General features: G+C 39.9%; 1 protein-coding gene across 7 annotated transcripts in view; it reads right to left on the bottom strand.

The window, feature by feature from the left end:
* The window catches only part of rapgef4 (Rap guanine nucleotide exchange factor (GEF) 4), a 133,343-nt gene that overhangs the window by 23,985 nt on the left and 88,373 nt on the right, over window positions 1–20,985 (bottom strand). For 6 of the 7 annotated variants that reach the window (XR_004764421.1, XM_035409630.1, XM_035409625.1 and 3 more), the window contains 6 exons: window positions 19,023–19,099; window positions 16,752–16,898; window positions 15,453–15,568; window positions 14,913–14,998; window positions 1,613–1,691; window positions 130–280 (listed from right to left, as the gene is read on the bottom strand). Coding sequence is in view for 6 of the 7 variants with exons in the window: in XM_035409630.1 (XP_035265521.1) it covers window positions 130–280; window positions 1,613–1,691; window positions 14,913–14,998; window positions 15,453–15,568; window positions 16,752–16,898; window positions 19,023–19,099 (656 nt within the window). In the remaining variant the exon portion in view is untranslated. The remainder of the gene's footprint in view (window positions 1–129; window positions 281–1,612; window positions 1,692–14,912; window positions 14,999–15,452; window positions 15,569–16,751; window positions 16,899–19,022; window positions 19,100–20,985) is intronic. The other variant, XM_035409627.1, reaches the window with a different exon arrangement.

Here is a 20,985-nt window from a genome sequence, read left to right as displayed (position 1 = left end):
AATGCCTCCATAGGCATACCCATAACATTATTTATAGTTACATTAATTTTGACTCAAATTAAAAAAGTGTATGAGAGGATGATGTGTGCGAATATACTGAGACAAAGGGCTGTGAAGGGCTAGACTGACCTCCAGAAAAGCCAGTGAGGCATCCTCCTCCTGGAGATGATCTCCATAGATGGAGGCCCACTGCAGCACCAGGCGTATCACCCGCCGCTTGTTGTTCAGGGCGTAGTCCAGTTTCTCCTGCTCTGAGCCTTGGGATGCTTGAGCATGGTAGGTGCGCCGTGTTTAAGGAAGAAAGCACAATGAAAGGCCTTGCTCCCATTTCCCCCATTTCCAGTGGCCAGAGTACAGATGAATACACTTCTGCACATTATTCTATGATTAGAGCAAATTTCTCACACCATCTCGTCTCCCCGTATTCTAGTGGCCAGAGTTCAGCTGAACTTTCCTGTGTTATTGTGTCCCACCCAGGTTGTGTCACCAGTATAACCAGGAAATGGGCTAAATGACATTCCAAATTTGTTAAAATACAGCTTTTACCTACTACCCGATACCACTTTCATTAATGCCATTTCTGAGAAGGCTGTGGCTGTTGTGAGCTCTGTGTCATTTGGGAGGGTACCATTTGCCTGGTTCCATGAGAATGATGATGGGCAAGTTCAAACTACTTTGTCAATTTTTTTAAGCTGTAACCCAGAATAATGGACAGCTATCCCACCTGCAAATCATATAAGTAGGCCACATAAATTAGGAATCCTTTCAGTCATAGAGGAGAATGAAATCACTGTACATCAATTCAAGATATGCACAATAGCACAGTAATTTAAATATTGCCCTGCAACTATCCATCCATCTAGCATACAACTGCCATCCCAGTAATGCTGCATCCTGTCACCCAAGCCCATTCCAGAACTGCAGGCAACTAATGTTAGGTTTGATTGCTGATCATGCTCATACTCCGTTTCAGTGAAGCTATGGTAGCTGCTTTGGACAGATAAACAATCTGTTCTGTCTTTTTTTCTATTACATAAAACACCAACTATTTGAATAGAAATAGTAAGTAATAGGCAATAGGTCAGTTATTAACAGGTCAGTTGCAAGCAAATACCACAGAAGCTGGTTTAAGAGTCAATACAAGGCTATTCAGCAAAAGTGTTTTAACAAAAGCTGACAGAATCAGAAAATGTTCTGCAGTCTATTAAAGGTGCCTGACAGAAAGCAGTGAGTTGTATGGACTGACCTATCACTAGGGGTGGAGTGACCTTTAATGGGGAGACAATGAAGACTGAATCTAATGGAGATGAGTATGATGAACAATACATTAGGATAATAATTCTGAATTTGAACGCAAGTAGCGATCTAAAGATAGCTGCCTGTGGTTCTGATGGGCTACCTAAGAGCTCTACTGATGGCCTGTCACAATTTAGTGGTCACATGCTAGCGCCACCCATTTATTTCTATTTTAGAGAGGCAGGAAGGAAAAAATACCCCTGTTTATACATTTTAGCCATACCACAAACCATTCCTCTTTTATAACAACAAACAACAATTTGGGAAAATTAAGTTAATAAATAATCAGTGGCAAGCAAGAGAGTGTTAAGGATATTGGGCCATAAGCATTGGGCACAACTGACTATTGGGGATGAAGACACAGCGCATTAGAACGAAGTCATCCAGAGCAGGGTCTGTGGGAAAAAAAGAGGCACGTCATACCTTCATTGCGGGAAGACTAACAGACAGAGCATGTTTCCGTAGTTTTTGCCAGAGCAGAGACATTAAAAGACATAACTCTTACACACGTTAGAGTGACAGTGGAGGCATACACACTGGTGTGGCCAGTGTTGGGGAGTAGTGAACTACATGTAATTAAACTAGTAGTTTAACTACATTTTGCAGTAGCTTGCTGGTAGTTCAACTACATTCATATTTGCATAGTGATTCAAGTAGTTAAATTACTTTTTTGCCATTGTTTGTGTAGTTAACTACTGAAACTACAAACAATTTTGGGCCATAAAAAGAAAGGAATGATTTTTTATTTTTATTTTACCATTGCTTCTCTACTGTAATAGAACCCCCTTTGATCAGCCCCGCCCCCTTTTTCTTTCATCCAGACCGCTGTGAAGGCATGCCCAGGCAGTGCATTCGTCAGGCAGCCACCACCACACACTTGACCTTTGTGTAGTGCAGTGGTGTCAAACTCATACCATGGAGGGCCGTGTGTATGCAGGTTTTCATTCCAGCCTCAGATCTTGATTATATAATTAGTTAAATTATTTGCTGAATTAGGGATGCAGGTTTGTGCACAATGGTGACCCGACGTCTATGGTGACCCGCATTGTCTAAATAAAAATTTTCTTATATTCTGTGCTTCAATGCAGTTAAACGCATATGGCTGAATGAGTAATTGGACTCAATTAAGGCAGCATTAATTGGTTGGAATGAAAACCTGCATACGCACGGCCCTCCATGGCACGAGTTTGACACCACTGGTGTAGTGCATGTGCATAGCGATAGCCTCATCATGGATAAACCTCCCGAATCTCAGCCTGAGGAAGAATCACCATGGCCATACTTAAGCAAATACATGACACTGACTAGCGCCACCATCAAAACCTACCTTGTGAGCTATGCAAGCCGAGAGTAAATACACTCTCTACTGTCAAACACAAATCTAAGAACACATATATGGATGAGTGTATTAACAGTGACTTTGCTGACTAATTTAGCTAAGTTTAGATAAGTTAACCACATTGTAATGTTACATACAGGCAAGCGATTTAATTCAGTGAACGTTAACGTTAGTCTAATTAAATTAAGTTTGTAGCGTTAGTTCATCTGACAAATTTGAACATTTTTTTACAAAGTAGTTTGAATTAATTTTTCTAAGTTGCTTTAGTTAACCCAACTAGATTTCTCCCTAGGGTAGCTTTGCTGTAGTTCAACTTCTTCCAGTGTGAAGTAATTGGTAGCTTGCAAAGCTATGCTTTCAAAGTAGCTTCCCCAACACTGGGTGTGGCTCAACCATTAAGTAAGGAAATTACATTCCTGCATACACATTGCCATGTAAAAATGTTGGGACACATTTGCTTGTCTGTAACAGTGGCTTGTTTGGCTGCCAGTGACTTTGAAAGAGGGGTGACTGTAGGAGTCGACCAGCGACCAGCCTCAGTGACCACAACAACTCAGCTTACTAATTGCTTGCTTCTTTGACAAGCAACGTTGTCTAAGGTCAGTCTAACTCCATGGAGAAGGCATCAGTGCAGCAGTGGGTGGAAGCGCATAATACAGGGGCCTCATTTATAAAAATGTTCTTGGATTTAAACTAAATGTAATCTTAAAATAATTTCCCAAGCTGTAATTATGGTTGATTAAAAAATTAGACAGAAAAAAGTTCCTTACTTTGGTTTAAAGTGGCGTGTCTGCATCTTATGCACCTGTGATGTCAATCTCAAATTAACTTAAATTTAGAAACAGTGCCTGCATGGCAACATGTGGGCAGTCAAAAGCGCTTGTAATGCTAGGGAATTCAAAGGTGAGCGAAAACTCCGCTCTTACACGCACCTGTTCAGCGGCTGTAAACGGTGTTCAGGGTCTTGAAAACTCATTCTTTTCCAAATGCAATGTCCAATAATTTGAGTGCAGTCATGATGAAATAATATCTTTCTCCGGTAGCACACTATTTATATGACATCTTACCATGTCTTAAATAAAACACACCCTAGGACTGATCACGATTCTTGCACTCTTCATTCCTAAAACTGATTATCAATTACGTAGAAACCCCACCCTATGTAGAAACCCCTGAGTAGAAACCCCGTTTTGGCTGCTTGTATTTGTGACCCTTAGTTTGTTGCCAGGACGTGCACATAATAGCTTTTGACCACAGCCCCTAGTAGTCTCTTCCACAATAGAGGTTTTAAACAGGGTGTGGCAGGGCTTGGTTTGTGGGATAGGTTCGGGGCAGTCTGAGGACCACACCTACTGGTTAAGTAGGCACACGCACCTGGAGTGCATCAGTAATTAATCCAGGTATTTAAAGTGTGCTTTCTTCCCAGTAGGGGTCTGTGACCGAGAGAGAAGCAAACTGAGAGAGAGAGAGAGAGAGAGAGAGAGAGAGGAACGTACCAGCACGGGAAAAGGCTGGAAAGTGTTGTGTAGTTATTATGTCTTTGTTATTTTAGTTTATTGTGTTTCTTTATTATTTTTACAGCCAAGCTGTTTTGTTTGTTTTGTAGAGACTGGATTCTCTCTCTCTCTAAAACGCTAAATAAAGACCTGAAAATCCCGAATTCTCATATCTCCCTGTGTCCAACTCTTCTGTTCAGAAAAGGGGTGTGTCGCAGTGTGTGACATTTGGTGCCGAAGCCCAGACAGAAGAGCCTCCGACAATGGAAACCTCTACGCTGATTCAAATGGTGAAGCAGCTGCAGGAGAATCAACACCAGGCTCTATGCAGTCTGCAGGAACAACAGCAGCAGGCTATACAAGCTATGTCTGCATCGCAGGCTGCGGATCGAGCCATCCTGACGGAGCTGCTGAGGGAAAGAGCAACCAGTTCCGCCCCTACCCTCCTGGCCAACGTGAAGTTACAGAAGATGGGCCCAGAGGATGACCCAGAGGTGCTTATGGAGTTGTTCGAAAGGAGGGCCACTGCACGCAACTAGCCAGTGGAGGAGTGGGCGCTGCGCCTCCTACCCTTGCTCTTGGGGGCGGCGCAATTAGTGGCCAGCAAACTCCCAGCCAGTGCCCTGGCCGATTAATCTACCCTCTAGGCTACCATCTGGGAAAGGTTGGAACTGAAGCCTGAGGGCCACCGGAGGAAGATGTGAGAGCTGGCATTTTCCTCGATTGGTCGGCCCTTCGCTTATGCCCAGCAGCTCCTTGAGTCCTGCCGACGCTGGCTGCAACCAGAGTGCCACACTCCTGAGGAAATGGTGGAGCAGGTGGCACTGGAGCAGTTCGTCAGGGGACTCCCGAAACGGACTTCGGACTGGCTCCGGTGTCACCAACCTGCCTCCTTGAGTGCGGTAATAGAACTGGCAGAGAACCATCTGTCCGTTGGAGAGGACATGGGGAGAAAATCACAGGGGAGATAATCACAGAATAAACTTCCATTCCGTTACCCTTCTTTCTCCTCCTCCCCTGTTACCCTCTCCTCCCCAAGTTTCCCTAAATCCCCACCTCCGTCCACCCGTTCCCCAGCCCCAAATTGTAGTTATTTTCCTTCCCCGGTCATGGCTCAGACGAGTGCGCCAGAAACGCTGGGGCAGGGCTGCTGGTGCTGCGGGCGTAAGGGGCATATGGGACGGAGTGTAGCACAGTGGGTAAGGAACTGGGCTTGTAACCGAAAGGTCGCAGGTTCGATTCCCGGGTTAGGACACTGCCGTTGTACCCTTGAGCAAGGTACTTAACCGAAATTGCTTCAGTATATATCCAGCTGTATAAATGGATACAATGTAAAAAAAATGCCATGTAAAAGTTGTGTAAGTCGCTCTGGATAAGAGCGTCTGCTAAATGCCTGTAATGTAATGTAATATCTGAAAGGATTGCCCCCTAATGGACGTGAACATCGTAAACATTGCTTTGTTGGACTCGGGTTGTTCTCATATCCTTGTGCACCAACGTCTGGTTCCACCAATCGATAGACTCACGGAGGTGTACATTAGTTGAGTGCACTGGGATATACATTACTATCCGACTGCTCAGACTTTTCAGTCTGGGGAGAAAAGCATAGTGTGGTAGCTGAGGTTAGTCCCCGCACCCCCTCCTGCTCATTCTGGGACACAACTGGCCGGGGTTCAAAGAAATGGCGAGAATAAAATTGGCAGGAGGAACCCGACAAGGGGGGTGTGTTCATTGCCCTTTTGCTGAAAGGGGGAGGAGCTGGTCAACTCACTACTAATGGCACTTCTCCATTGAGCAGCACGGCACGGTACAGAACGGCAAGCATTCGTATCCTACCCGTGCCGTGTTGCCTGTTGCGCTTCTCCATTACACAACAGACTCGTGAAGGTAGGAGGAGTCATGGGAGGAGTAAAGCATCCTAAATGTGTAATAATTAACTTTTGTATGTATTTCTATACTCTGCACTCTCGTATGTTTTCTTGTATGGGGATGGGTATATGATATGATGCGATATGAGAACAATTTTCACCGTCCACCATGTTTTGGCAATGTTCCAACACTCTCGTCATCACTGTTGCATGCATCACAAAAACTAGTACACTACTAACTAACGCTAACATTACAGTGTGAAATATCCACATTATTTAATACCACTAACCTATTTAAAGACACTCAATTTCAAAAATAACGTATATAGCCAAAATATTTGAGCAGTAATACTTACATAGCAATTATGACATTTTATCTGTGTTCAGTAGATAGAGACATAGACAGTAAATCAATGACAGTTCTATCCACTTCTGTTTTGCTCCAGAAAACGATGTCAGATAGGTCTATTAGCAAACATATGGATTAGCTATGCCCAGAAGTCCTCAATAATAATAGTATTTTCCAAGAAATTACGAAAAATCATTGACAACGTTTCGTTAGGTGCAGTGTCTTTTACTGCTATCACAGAGTGAATGCGTAAGTGAATGCGATGATAAGAAACTTTTTGGGTACTCTGACCTATAAAACGGTATTCCAAAAGCAAAATTAGATACGTTATACATTGTTAGAAAGCTTATACTATCACCTACTGAATAAATGAATTGTTAATCAACCAGTCTGTACTAAAAAGGGCGACAACACCGTAAACAACACGTATGGTATTATGCACAACTATTTTGGAAGGTACCCAGGCACCACAAATGCTTGTATATTTCACAAACGGATTGTCTAAGACAATATATGACCACTCGGTCTCTACGTGTAAAACCAATGGTAAGGTTGTATATTTATTCAATATTTAGTCCCAGGTATTGACTGTAGAATTCGCTAGTTAACGTTACTCTCTCTTGCTGTTCAGGTATTTAAAATGGCGGTTGCTGCCGGTGAACAAACATGAACATGGGATGACGTATTTGTGACGATTTCCACTGACCATTCAACGGTCTGCAGTATTGAATTACAGCATGGATAGTACCTTTGGTACCTACCCCAGAGCAGTAGCTAAGAGTACTTGCAGCCCGGCATGGGTCAGTTGGCGGTGAAGAAAGCAAAACAAAGCAGGAGCACGGATTCCGGCACAGCAAGGCAAGGTAGTGGAAAAGCGCCATAAATAGTGACCAGCTCCGCTACTTTCTTCACCCGAGTATCCAAAACAAATGGACGCAGGTCTGATGAAACAAACATCAACCTTTGGTCCAAGGTGTTCTGGTACCATGTATACTTATGAAAATCCTTGTTTGAACATAGTGTTTGTTATGAACAAACCATGACCAGCACAGAAGTCCAATAACATAGCATCGCTCAGGTTCAGATCAGAGAGGCCATTCTGCCTTTTGTCCATTATAAATCATATCAACGTGCCCTTAATGAAGGCTTAAGATAAAACATTGATATAACATAGAAACACAGTGGTACAGATATTTTAATATGCAATCATTCACTCTTGTATGTTCTTTTCTGTACTCTACAGTATGTAATCTTTTGTTGAATGGAGATGGGATGACATTTTACAAACGTTACTATTTATGATCACTCCAAGGGACATTTTTACATTCATCTAGCCCATATCAGCACACAACAAATTTCAATTATTTTCCATTATTGAGTATTTTCCATGCCCTAAGTGAAAAGTATAGCCCCTGGAGATACTAATACACCACATTATGTACAATAAGAATACAATAAAATAATATTCCATTGTCAGAAAAATGTTGGCAATGTTCTAGCTTCACGGTAAAAACCAAACATCAAACATAACATAGACTGAGCCACCTATGAACACTTACACTACAGTATGAGAATTGCCCACATCAGAGAATAGCCTAATAGAAAGACACCCAGTTAAGTTGAGTGGTATGAATGCCCCTGAAAGAGACATCTTTACATGTAAAACCAATGATAAGGTTGTATATTAATTCCATATTTAGTTGCAGATATTTATAGGAGAACGGTATGGTATAATTACATCAGAATTCCTCTTGTTTAGTTATTCGGTGAGCAGCATTTTTCACCACTGTACTGGCATACCTTTGGGCTGTTGTTGGCTTTATTTTGTTTCTATGATCGAACACAAATGTTTGGTGGTAAAGAATATTTTTAATAAAACCAATATACTGCTGTTATTATTTCTTACTTACAGCACAGGGAGTTTAAGCTATTTAACTACAGAATTACCAGGAAATAATTAAAACTGGCCCATAAGAAAAACTTTGGCAATGTTTTATTGAAGAAAATTTGAACAAATTCAAACAAGTTATCTTATTTATGAGATTAGTCAAACTCAATTTTTGAAAAAATTGACATCCCAACTCCGCACCTCCTACAAAAGAAAGTCTTAGGAGAAACTTCTGATTAGTATTTCCTTCTCCTCATCTTCTATTGCAGTGGCAGGCAATGGAAACTGGCAGTATGCCCTACAATATTGCGCGGGTCTGCTGCTATCCCGTTCAACAATACCTTATTGTGTGATTAAAGATTGCAGAGATAGGAATGCATCTTTTCACGCCTTGCCAAAAGATCCAAGTCTCCGAAAGGTCTGGATCGATTATATAAAAAAACAAAACGGTAAACAGAAATACCAAAGGTGACAAAATTGTGCAGTACACATTTTACCCCTGATTCATTCTACAATTATGAACAGAAGAGGATGGGTGTTTGCCAAGATACCATTTCTAAAACCAGATGCCGTGCCAACTATCAATCAAGATCAAGATAAGGTCTGTTTGTCTTTTTACTTTAGGTGTTTTACGCATGCTACCTGGCTCAATGTGCATGAAACGCTGTCGTAAAATTTTTCCCGACCGTGAAGAATGCCTTACTTGTTTACATTTCGAACAGATGTGGCTCCTGGGTAAATCTATCGTTGTTTCCGTCACAGCACACAAGAAATATCGGAAGTGCTATCCTAAAATTTCTTCTCACCGTGAAAAGTTCCTGACCCGCAAGCATAGACATGTATTAACTCGGCGACAAATACTATCTTTGAAAAAATCGCTATATTCTGTAACTATTCAAACATATCATGCACAAAAATCTAAAAAAGCTTGTCAATCTGTTTACAATGCCATCATAGCGTGGAGTGTTTAAAACCATAAAACCACCCCCTTAATAAAAAAATAATGCATTTAGATCAAACCTACTATGCATCAAAAAAACCAAAAAAAAAACATTTGTCAATCATGCTCAATCTGTTTATGGTAGCCTACCATCATAGCGAGGAGTGTTTTAATCCATATAGCGCTGCACCCAAAAAAAAAAAAATGGAAAAGAAAAAGTGTAGGCTACATGCAAACTTTAAATATATACCCACTAGCCTGACTTTGAAAACTTTGGGACTGAACGTAATAAAACTCAAAAGTAACTGAAACATCCAATCAGAACGTGGCTTAATAGCCTACTAGTTCTGTAATTTAGCATAATTTTCTGGAGCCTACATGAGTATACTTCATGTACTAAAAGTTGTTAATTGTTCAAGCATAATTCAGGGGCATAACCATAATTAGTATGTAAGAAAAGTGAGTGAGCCTCAGCCATGTTCTTGGGTTCATGAAACTGCCTGCACAGGCAGTTGTCATGTTGTTATTGAGAAATCATTGAAAATTCATGGAAATAAGACCGTATTCCTGAACTCCCCTCAGTGCCAGAAACAACACATCTCAGTTCAAAGCTTTGTGTATTCATGTCTCTTTGTAGCTGAGACATGTCTCTGGGAAACTGACGGCAACTCAGTTTACCACAAAACAAAGTGGGTTGAGGCATATCCACTAAAGTCTAACCAAGCTGAGGATGTAGCGTAATGCATTGTGAAATTTTTCGATAGGATTGGAGCTCTTAAAAGAATTCTCACCGACTGAGGAGGGGAATTTGGGAATAAGGTGCTGTCCTATCATCCTACTACTTGAATAAAGGAACTTTGACAAGATGGACCTCATGAAGTTGTAAAAGCACACTAATATAATTATTTCTTAAAATAAGAAAGTCTACTTCGTTCACTTTTGAACAAGTAGGCCTATAGGCCTATACATAAGGAAAATATACTTAAGATTACACTTCTTTGCAACATTTAGTACACCAAGTATTCTCAAGTAGGCTGCAGAATTTATACTAAAATACTTAACTAGTAGGCTGGTAAGACACTAGTGCTCAGTTGATGTTTAAGTTACTTCTGAGTTTTATAAACTAAAACGTGATCCAGTTAAACCACAAAGTTGTCAAAATCAGACTGGTTGGCCTATATTTAAAGTTAACGTGTAGCATACAGCTTTTAAAAAATTATTTTATTAAGGGGGTGGTTTTATGGTTTTAAACACTCCGCGCTATGATGGTATTATAAACAGATTGACTAGCATTTTTATATTTTTGAGCATGGAAGGTTTGTTCTAAATTCAGTTACAGAATATAGCGCTTTTTTTCAAAGATAGTATTTGTCGCTGAGTTAATTCATATCTACGCTTGCGGGTCAGGCACATGTGATATTCAGTGTGATATTTCACAATGTAATGTAAGCGTTAGTTAGTAATGTAATCATTTTTACGAAATGTATACTTAACCTTGTCTGAAAATGACCATTTGAAAAGTTAATGCAGAATTTTGTAAAAATATCCTACAGGTACACAGAAATACTCCAAATAATGCATGCAGGGCTGAATTAGGCAGATATCCAATTCTTATTCAAATCCAGAAAAGGGCACTAAATTTTATCGAGCATCTAAAAACTAGCCCGGAAAATTCATTACAATATAAGGCTCTAAAAACCCAAGAGGTAAGCCCAGGAAAGTATACCCTCAGTCAGCTGGTTCTGAACCTATCTAAACTAACCAGTACTAACACAAACCAGCTTCAGATCAGCACTGCTTCACAATTAGAGTTAACCAAACTATAAAACAAATCAAAAACATATATTTGGAACATTGGAAGACCTGTACCAAACTCCAAAATAAACGGAATTGCTATCGGGCCCTAAACAGAGAATACATACAGGCAGAATATCTCTTCTCTGTCAGAGATATGAAGCAGAGACAGATCCTGACCAAGTACAGGCTCAGTGACCACACCTTAACAATAGAAAAAGGTAGACATAAAAAGTCATGGCTGCCAAAAGAGGAACATTTATGTGGTCACTGTAAGACAGGAGAGGTGGAGACAGAGATGCACTTCCTCCTAGACTGTGAAAAATATTCTGAAATAAGGAAAACGTATTTCAACAAATTTTCAAAAATTATAAAATCGTTTCCTTCCCTGACAAACACAGAAAAGATAAAAATAGTTCTGGGAGAAGGGTCAACAGCCCCTCTCGCAGCAGAATATGTTTCAGCCTGTCACAACCTGAGGGACAGTGAGAAACTACCCAGATAAAAGATATGTGTTACCTGTTCAACTTGTACATATAATTAGCTAATGAAATCCTAGTAGAAATAGTTTATTGCTTTTTTCTCTCTCTTCTCCCTCTATTTGGAATTTCTGTATTTGTGTTTTTTTTTTTTTTAATGTAATGCTTTGGCAATATTTACTGTATGTATTTCATGCCAATAAAGCAAATTGAATTGAAAAAAAATATTTGAATTGACTTCACTGCTGCATCTCTCTCCCCATTCTCTCTCTCTCTCCTCCCTCTACTTCCTCTGAATTTGTGCCCTTATGTCTTGTAAAAAATAAATCCTGCATTAACTTTTCAAATGGTCATTTTCAGACAAGGTTAAGTATAGGCCTACATTTCGTAAAAAATATTTCGTAAACTAACGCTTACATTACAGTGTGAAATATCCACATTATATAATACCACTAACCTATTTAAAGACACTCAATTTAAAAATATATTCAAAAATAACGTAGGCTATATAACCGAAATATTTTGAGCAGTAATACATAGCAATGATGATATTTTACCTGTGTTCAGTAGATGGAGACAGAGACAGTAAATCGATAATAATGTTCTATTCGCTCGTTTTTTTTTTTGGTTTTTTTGTTTGCTCCAAAAAACGATGTCAGCTAGGTCTATCAGCAAACATATGGCTTAGCTATGCCCAGAAGTCCTCAATAATAATAGTATTTTCCAAGAAATTACGAAATATCGTTGACAACGTTTTCGTCAGGTTCAGCGTCTGCTACCACAGAGCGAATGTGTAAGTGAAAGGTTCAACTTGCAGAGTACAAACACGAACCATAAGTTGCAAGCACAAGTCATTGCTTACAAATACAAAATACTTTTGGCATTAATTTGAGCCCATAGACTACGCCGTGGTCAACAAAAAACAAATTTCAATATGCAAAATATGCGGACCGAAAATTACGGATGGGGACAACACAACTTCCAACTTTGTTCGGCATTTGAGGCTGCACAAAGAACAGTAAGTTGCTCTCGACACAGTTTAGCAACATGATGATTACACCCAAGAATTGGCAGCTTAATGTTGTCTTATAAAATCAGTAAATAACGTTAGCTATCTGCAATTGCTGGATGACCAGCAGTAGCCTAATGTCACTGCTGTTCCTAAAACCATTGATACACGTTACTGCAACGGTGACAGTCTCTCTCTTCCGCCACTTCTCTTTACCTCTATGGCTTTGTGTGTGGTTAGGTGAGAGAGAGGGAGAGGGAAAGTAGGAGCGAGAGGGAGTGTGTATGTGTGTGTATGTGTGGGTATGTATTACTATCTTTGTGAGAACCAAATGTCCCCACAAGGATAGAAAGATGAGGAAAATTATGCAAGGTGGGGACCTTTTGCTGGTCCCCACAAGTTAAAGAGGCTGTTTTAGGGTTAGGACTTAGGGTTAGGGTTACAATTAGGTTAAGGTTAGGGTTAAGGCTAGGCATGTAGTGGTTGGGGTGAGGGTTAGGGTTTGGGTTAGAGTTAGAGGTTACGGAATGAATGTAAGTCAATGGGAAGTCCTCACAAGTATAGCAATACGAACATGTGTGTATGTGTGTGAGTGTGAGGAGAGAGTTGCAAGTGAAAAAAGGGAACACATAAAGTTCAAACACAAGACTCCTGTGCCATAGACTGTACAGGGCAGGCAGAGGTTTGCTAAATTATTGGTCCATGTGGAAAGGCAATGTTGGTTGTTATCCTACCTTTAAAATGGATACGGTGATCCTTATTTTTTTCAGTGGGCTACTGAAATGCTGTACTCAAGCAGCTCTTGCCCAAATGATCTAGTTGGAAGACTTACTTACCCTGATTCTGCATATTATTACATTTATAGAAATTAGAGTGTTTTTCCAACAAGTTGATCATGAAATTAATAAGTGATACAGAGTAGAGTAGTATCACAATATCATACAGAGCTGTCAGGCATTTTCTGACAACTGCTTGATATAATTATCTCTTACAGATTTGAAGAATACCAGATGAACAAAAACATCACAAGTGAACCACAACAGCCTCCAATCTCACAGTTCATAGAGAGCTGTGGAGTGCAGTACAGATCATCCATAATCATCCACAGCAGAAAGGTATCACCAATGCGATACTCTCTGACTTGGCAATCGATTGCAACTTGCCCTGTCTATCGTGGAAAACAAAAGTTTTCCTCACTTTCTGTCAGTGGCTGATAGTAAGTACAGCCCAATGTGTCGCTGAACATTGACACTGAAAACAGAGAACCTTGCTGCAGAGAGAAGGTCAAAACTGAAAACTCAGCTGAGCAACAAAGACCATCTTTCAGTCACAGCGGACATTAGGGTCTTATATTGTAGGCTGTAAGCGGTGGCCTCATACATATACGGCTCAATATTTCTAATGCTGTTATTGCTGTACTCGTTATCCATTATTACGGTCCTATAATAACTAGCTAACGTTAGCTAACAACTGACGTTACGTGGAGTGAGCGCTGATTCAGGTCAGTGGGAGTGACTGTCAATCAAAAGTGAATGCATAAATAATTAGGACAGAACTGACACGCCCAGCCAGTCTTCAGTCTGCTATATTAATAAATTCAGGTTTAACATCAAAGCAAGTTTTTCACCTTTTCAAAGTCTAATAAGTAGAAAAAATACATATATATTGTAATTTAGTAACTAAAGGAACAATTTAAATGTAAGAAAAGGGAGGCTGCACAGGGTCTTTAAGATACCATTTGATTATAAGACCAGTTTATAAATGAGGCCCAAGGTCTGTGATATTCATGCATCATTTCAAAGTGCAAAGTGCAAGGCAAATCTAGCAAGCTACTACAAATATATTCTCCACAAACTTCTACCTAAAACCATGCTGCATCCTATTATGTGACTTTGCATTGGTGTTTCCATCTTTTGTTTGCTTGTTGTACGGGTGTATGCATTAAAAGGCTTCATGTGTTCCTGTTCTGCTATGTGTATTACTTCCCCACAATTCTCCCAGCTTTTCCTAAGGCCTGAGAAGTCTTCTCCCCAGCTGGCATGGTTTTCTGTTTTTTCCTCATTCTTATACATTCTGTTTGTGTCAATTACATTTTTAAAATGCCAGAGAACAAATACTTTTTATTGGGTTGACTGATTTAAGAAATACTGCCCCTGATCTAAATATAGAGCCTATCTTTTGCTATTATTGAGACTCTAAGCAGAAACACATGAAAATGCTCACAAGTATTACACTGAATAAAATGGCATAAGGGAATAGGAATGATTGCCTTTGATTGCATTGAGTTGTGTTTTAAGTAATCTCTGCACTGCAAAACAATAAAAATGCACAACCACTTGAGAAAAAACTAAACTAATACATATTGTGTCTCAACAGCTGAAACGTTAGTTGAGAGTAACACCTGTGGTAAAGCATGAACCTGACAGGTGATAGTGGAATGAGGCATTCCAGTACCTGACTCTGTGAAGTGGGAATCCAGTCGCATAGTCTCCAGAAAGTGTTCTAGGATCTTCTCTGGTGTTCCTGACATCACAGTGTACCTGGAATCCCAGAAATGCATCATTACAACTTTGGTAATCAGTGATTTCTTTCTACTTTAGTGTAACATCATGATCAGAAAAGCCAATCAACTAGCAACAGCATTCAGCCACATAAAATAAAGCAGACACTTGTTCATGATGTTTTTTTATATTGTATACAAAACGGTATTTGTTGCATATACTGTTTTTTTTTCCACTACCAAATTATTTAAACTATAATTTCAGCTTGCTATAAAATCTTAGCTTGCTAAAGTACCATGCTAGGAATTAATTATAGCAAAGGCTATGCTTACCACAATACATTTAAATCTAAATAAATGTTTTAAGACTGTTCGGGGAGTGTTCTTATTATAACCTTATCCCACAACCAAAAGAAGATCTAACTAGACTGTTCTCCAGTGTTCTAGAAACACTTAGTGGTTGCTGAGTTAGTATAAGTGACAGGCTGCAGTACTTAAAGTGGGAAGGTGTGGCCCCATGGCTCGAGTTGCGGGTGTTGGCAGTGCTCTTCTCCAGGACCAGCACATCCTGCTCATGCTCCTTCAAACGGACTGTGTTCGCCTCCACATCCTGCAGAAGCATTGTTCACATTCATTCACAGCAATGCACAGCCAGGCAAAAGATGTGTAAGGTCCTGCTCCATAATCAGAGAAAACACTGACATTTTCCTTCCTACTGATCTTCATGAACATTACTTACACCCGGGAAAAGCTCTCTTCCAGTTTATTTTTATTTGTGTAAAATAAATTACAGCAGTTTCAGAAATAAATACAACAGATGACAGTCCCCTGCAGCAAAGCATGAAGGAACATCAGCCATAAAGCTGGTGTGCACATTTTGGTCAGCTGATTCTCAGTAAAGTGCTTATCTGAGATTTACCAAGGATAAGAAACTGAATCTGTCCTACACATCTTCACTCTGGATCACAAGAATAGCAACCTCAAGGTGGCTGTGCCAGAGAAACAAAGAATGAGTGCATAAGGAAGAAAGAACTGCTTACTGCACAATAGTTGTGTGTTTTCTAGAATGTATGCAAAGACAAGGTGGTATTATCAAACAGATGACTTTGTGCTCAACTTCTTTACTGTACATGTGTTTGCTTGTGAAGGATGGAATGTCTGGCTTATATTAATGTATCATGGTCTACATCTGTATTACCAAGGCAGCAACAAAAGTGGAATGATCTTCATCTACCAGTAGGGGGAAAATATCAACAAGATAAACAATTAAAATGACTGAAAAAGAAGGAATATGTGGTTTTTTGGGCAAAATAAGCTTCTTCCAAGTTTTCCATTATATAGCTGCTTTTTTAAATCACAAATGCCTTATATCTGCAGGTTCCACAGTCAATTTCAATTTTATATTCCTGTCAAATTTGGCTTTCGTCAATCCATAAATACATGAGCACATAAAATGTCATTGCAACAATTAATGTACATGTTGCATTTTTCTTGTCCTCTTGCTCATCATCTGAAAGTACAAAGTCACCTCCCAGAAATACTTTAATGACAAAAGCTAAATTTTAATGATTATGAAACAGAGCTTCTATTTAGCTTATATTTAATAGGAGCCTTGTTTGTCTTTCATACCAGATTCCATAATGGCTCTCTAAGGTAAAGCTGTTGCATCCAATTTTTACCACAAATAAGGTCAGACGTTCCCAAGCATGGTGTTTGGAGGGGGGGCCAGGGATTATTTTCTGGTAGCAATTACCAGGATGGTACCATGGAGGTTGTAACCCTGGTGGACTCACCCTCAGGATCCTGTTGAAGTCCTCCTTGTCCACCCGCAGGAAGTGACAGTTGTCCTCTCGCAGAACGATGGAGGCAGCCCGCGGGGCATCGTTCACCAGAGCCAGTTTCCCAAAGTCATCCCCCTCATGCAACGTGCACACAACACCCTTGGAAAGAGGGAAGAGCTACACTGCCTGTCTGGTCACATAACCAGCACACCAATACACTACAAACTGAATTGCGAAAGCCATTTCACACTTGTTATCTGTGATAGGCTACAATGTGAGTTACAAGGTCAGAAGGTGCCTGAAATGCCTTTTGATGAAGGATTCTTAAAATTAAGTTTTATGACTTTCTATTTCTCTAAGAATTGTTTGTTCACCTGTTATGTAAGCTGTATTACTAGAAATAAAATCCCACTCTGGTTACTTTTGCAAGCCATTTTCATGATTGGTACTACAAAAGTAAGTACAAGTCATAAGTGCAGCCTTGCTATCTCAGAACAAATCCAAACCTTGAACAGATGTGGTTAAGCGAAAACCGTATTAAAACATTAGCTTTTTGTTTAACCACTACAATCATTCTACTGCATTCAATTGGCTCTCTGTAGTATCATTGTCCACTTAATATCACACTGCTACCATTAAAATCTTGGCTTAGCTTTTATAAAATTTTAGATTGTGCTTTATGAAGTGCTATATAAAATCTGTGGTTAGAAAGGCTATTAACTATATTTGTATATTGTGTCGAACATTCAGTGATTCATGGGGAATACAGTCTGGACTCACAGATAAAATTCATAGTTAAGAATAAAAATAAACTTAATAACAAAAGTTCATTTGGTGGCTAGGCTGACAGTCTTAACAGTAGTTAGGTAGGATTTGTATTTGGGTAGGTGAGTAGCCTTGAATACGACTGGTATTTGAGTGGGTGTGTAGTAGGGATGCAAACTTTGTGCAATTCCTTTTCTTGATTGTCAGCGCCCATTAATCAATTAATAATGATTAGCTGAAAAGCTTCAAATCTACTATGACCTATAAAAGGAATGACTAAAAAAACTATTAATGAGTTTTTATTAAGACATGCTAAAACAATAATTAATCACAGGATTTGCATTGTGTATTAAGGCCATAATGGCAAGAAAGAAAATTACACAAATATAGATTCACGGAAAAATCTGAGAAATCTGCACAAAAGAGGAGGGACTGCTGACATTTTTATTATAGGCTGACTGAACTGCCACTGCAGTGGTGTCAAAAGGTATTGCTTATTAATGCTGTCTATTAATGCATAACTTAAAAAAATAAAGCATAAAAAATCTAATCGAAGTATTCAATAGTGTAAATCAAGCAACAGATTATTCATTTAACAATATAGTAGCAGGTTCCCCACTTTGTCAAGACCTCTTCATGTGCAGTAAACAAAAAAGTAAGTAAAGGCGTAAAATCGAATTGAGCTCCGTGAAACCCACATCAAAACAACCGCCAATAGGCCATATTCCGGAAGGCTGTAACATATAGCCATAACATTAACAAACAGCATGTATGCCATTACCTAACTTAATACCAAAGCATTTTGTTAAGGAACACAGCATGTCTATGTGCTGTGGAGTTAGTCTGGTGCACAGTCTGCTGAAGGCGAGACCGGCAGCTGAGAAAACCTACTCAGATAGAACTGATGTGCCAGGACTAGGCAAGTAACGTTTTGCTAATGCTGCCAGTCGAGGGAAACATGACTCGTCAACTTTCCACTAGTCGAGGAGATTTGTGTCTAACAACGGAGAATTCCATCATTATCTTTACCCGCTTATCCTGAGCAAAGTCGTGGGGGGTGCTGGAGCCTATCCCAGCGTGCATTGGGCGAGAGGCAGGAATACACCCTGGACAGGCCGCCAATCTATCGTAGGGCACACACATCATTCACTCACACACTCATACCTATGGGAAATTTAGCGTCTCCAATCGGCCTACCTGCATGTCTTTGGACTGTGGGAGGAAACCGGAGTACCCGGAGGAAACCCACGCGGACACGGGGAGAACATGCAAACTTCACACAGAAAGGCCCCAAGCTGAGATTCGAACCCACAACCTTCTTGCTGTGAGGCGACAGTGCTACCCACTGCATCACCGTGCCGCCCCAATGAAGAAATCAATAAAATCAATTGAACAGTTCATAGATTAACTGTTAACATCCCCAGTATCTTGGGGAATTTGGCATTTGGGTGGCTGTGTAGTCTTGGGTAGGATTTTGCAGAGTGGTACCAGTGCAGCCAATGAAGAGTGCAGTTATACCTTGCCATATATGACGACATTGACAGAGCCCTTCAGGATGATGTACCATGATGTCCCTTCTTCTCCCTGGTTAAACACTGCAGAGAGATGAAATCAACACTTAGCCTTGGAGCACTGTCAGTGCAGAACGGTACATTAGTTCTAAGATCAACATGAGGGAAACTGATTTTTCATAATAAATAAATAACAAGAAAAATCAAGATTTTACAGTTGGTTGTCTTCTTAATATTTCTTTCAAGTTTTTGACCCAGTTATAACCGTTAAATTGAGGTAAACACTATTAAATTATCATGACCTGTGCAGCAGATAAGAACAGGGTGAGCGTATATCGTCCGCTCATTAATACTCATCTGTAAGACAACCATTCTTTGTTGCTACGTTCGAGCACATTGTTTAGTGGAGTAGACAACATAAAAGAAAGCAACATAAGCTAGTTAAACCTGCAGATCATTCAATGTATGATTCCACATATGTGAGCCCTTATCTAATATCACATACCTAAGCCTGAAAGCCATTTAATTATCACTAGCTAATGGTAGGCCTACTTACTGGTCCATCACACGTCTGTTCTGTGACCACCGGTAGCAATAATTGGAAGGGAGGGAAGGCAGAGCACCATGAACAAGCACTACCTTTTTAGCAAAGCCACATTGTTTTTGTAGATAGTTGGTGCAGTCTTCCTCATGAAAATGGGCACTACAAATATTAACTGTTGGGGTTATTGCAATATTGCACTGCCCGTGGGCCTCCAGAAGTGAAACCCATTTCTTGTAGGTCTCTTCTTTTTTTGAAAAAGAAAAAAGCGCATTGGTTTTTCAGCATCCAGGGAAGGCACAATGCTTTGCCATTTTAGTTTGCCCACACAAAAGTGGCAAGAGCATCATTGACATATTACAAGTAGAAAGGATTTCACAGGTTGTAGCGTTTTAGTGACATACATTGTACCTCACCCACTGAAAACTTGGTGTTTAACCAAAGCGGAAAGCAAGACAATTTCAGCACAAGCTTGAGAAAGAATCATTAAAAATATTTATTTTCTGCATTTATGAATGTAATAAAGTAAACAACACATCAGCAAATAATTCACAGATTACGGTTCCCTGGACCTTTAAGCATTTAATTTCTGGAGAAGTAGAGGTCTTGCCTGTGTTCATTCCAGTGGTGCTAAACCACTTCTGACAGCAAAACTATTTATGGCAGCCAACTAAATGAATGTATCACTGACTGATTATAACGTAAACTATCAGAGGACGTGTCTTCCAAAAGACGCGAAGACGGAGGAATCAAGGAAACGGGAAATCACTCTGACCGCTTATTTTATCTATCCTTGTCTCCACAGTCTTTGCCTGACCTGGAAATCAATCGAGGTCCATCATGTTCAAAGACATTTCAAGCCATTATAGGCACCTTGTAGGAGCTAGGAGGCTCCCGAAGGATACTTGAGCAAAGAAACATGAGTGCATTCTTTGCAGAAGTATTTTTTTGGAACATGAGCACAGCAGTATACAATTTCCCATTCCAACTAGCTATTCCAAAATGGGGGAACACATAAAACACCTCCCCTAAAATCTCCATTTACATAGATGCCAGCTAGTCCAGCATGAATCCTCGGAGCTCTCACTCCACTCCCCACTCAATTGTCTTTAAATGTTCCAGGACTGGTTGCCACATTATAACAAAACAGGTTTTGTTTCCTCATTGTAAAATGCAACTTTTCCTTATGCAGCCTAGTTCTCTTATCCACATTTCAAATGTGGGTAGAGCATCTAGTTTTCACATTTCACACAGTATTAACTCATTTAACTAATAACTTGAATTTTATGTTTTACACCTGTTGGGACACCTATTGGCTACTAGTAGACTAGGCTCCCATTCTTATTAAAAACTTCAAGAGACATTTGACTCAGCATACTGAAATATGTGTATTCCAGTATATATCCATGGTGGGGCTCAGTTTGGGAAA

The sequence above is a fragment of the Anguilla anguilla genome, chromosome 3, assembly GCF_013347855.1.
Source record: "Anguilla anguilla isolate fAngAng1 chromosome 3, fAngAng1.pri, whole genome shotgun sequence".
Lineage (NCBI taxonomy): Eukaryota > Metazoa > Chordata > Actinopteri > Anguilliformes > Anguillidae > Anguilla > Anguilla anguilla.
The sequence above is the reverse complement of the archived record's forward strand: the minus strand, read 5'-3'. Positions and strand labels throughout refer to the sequence as shown.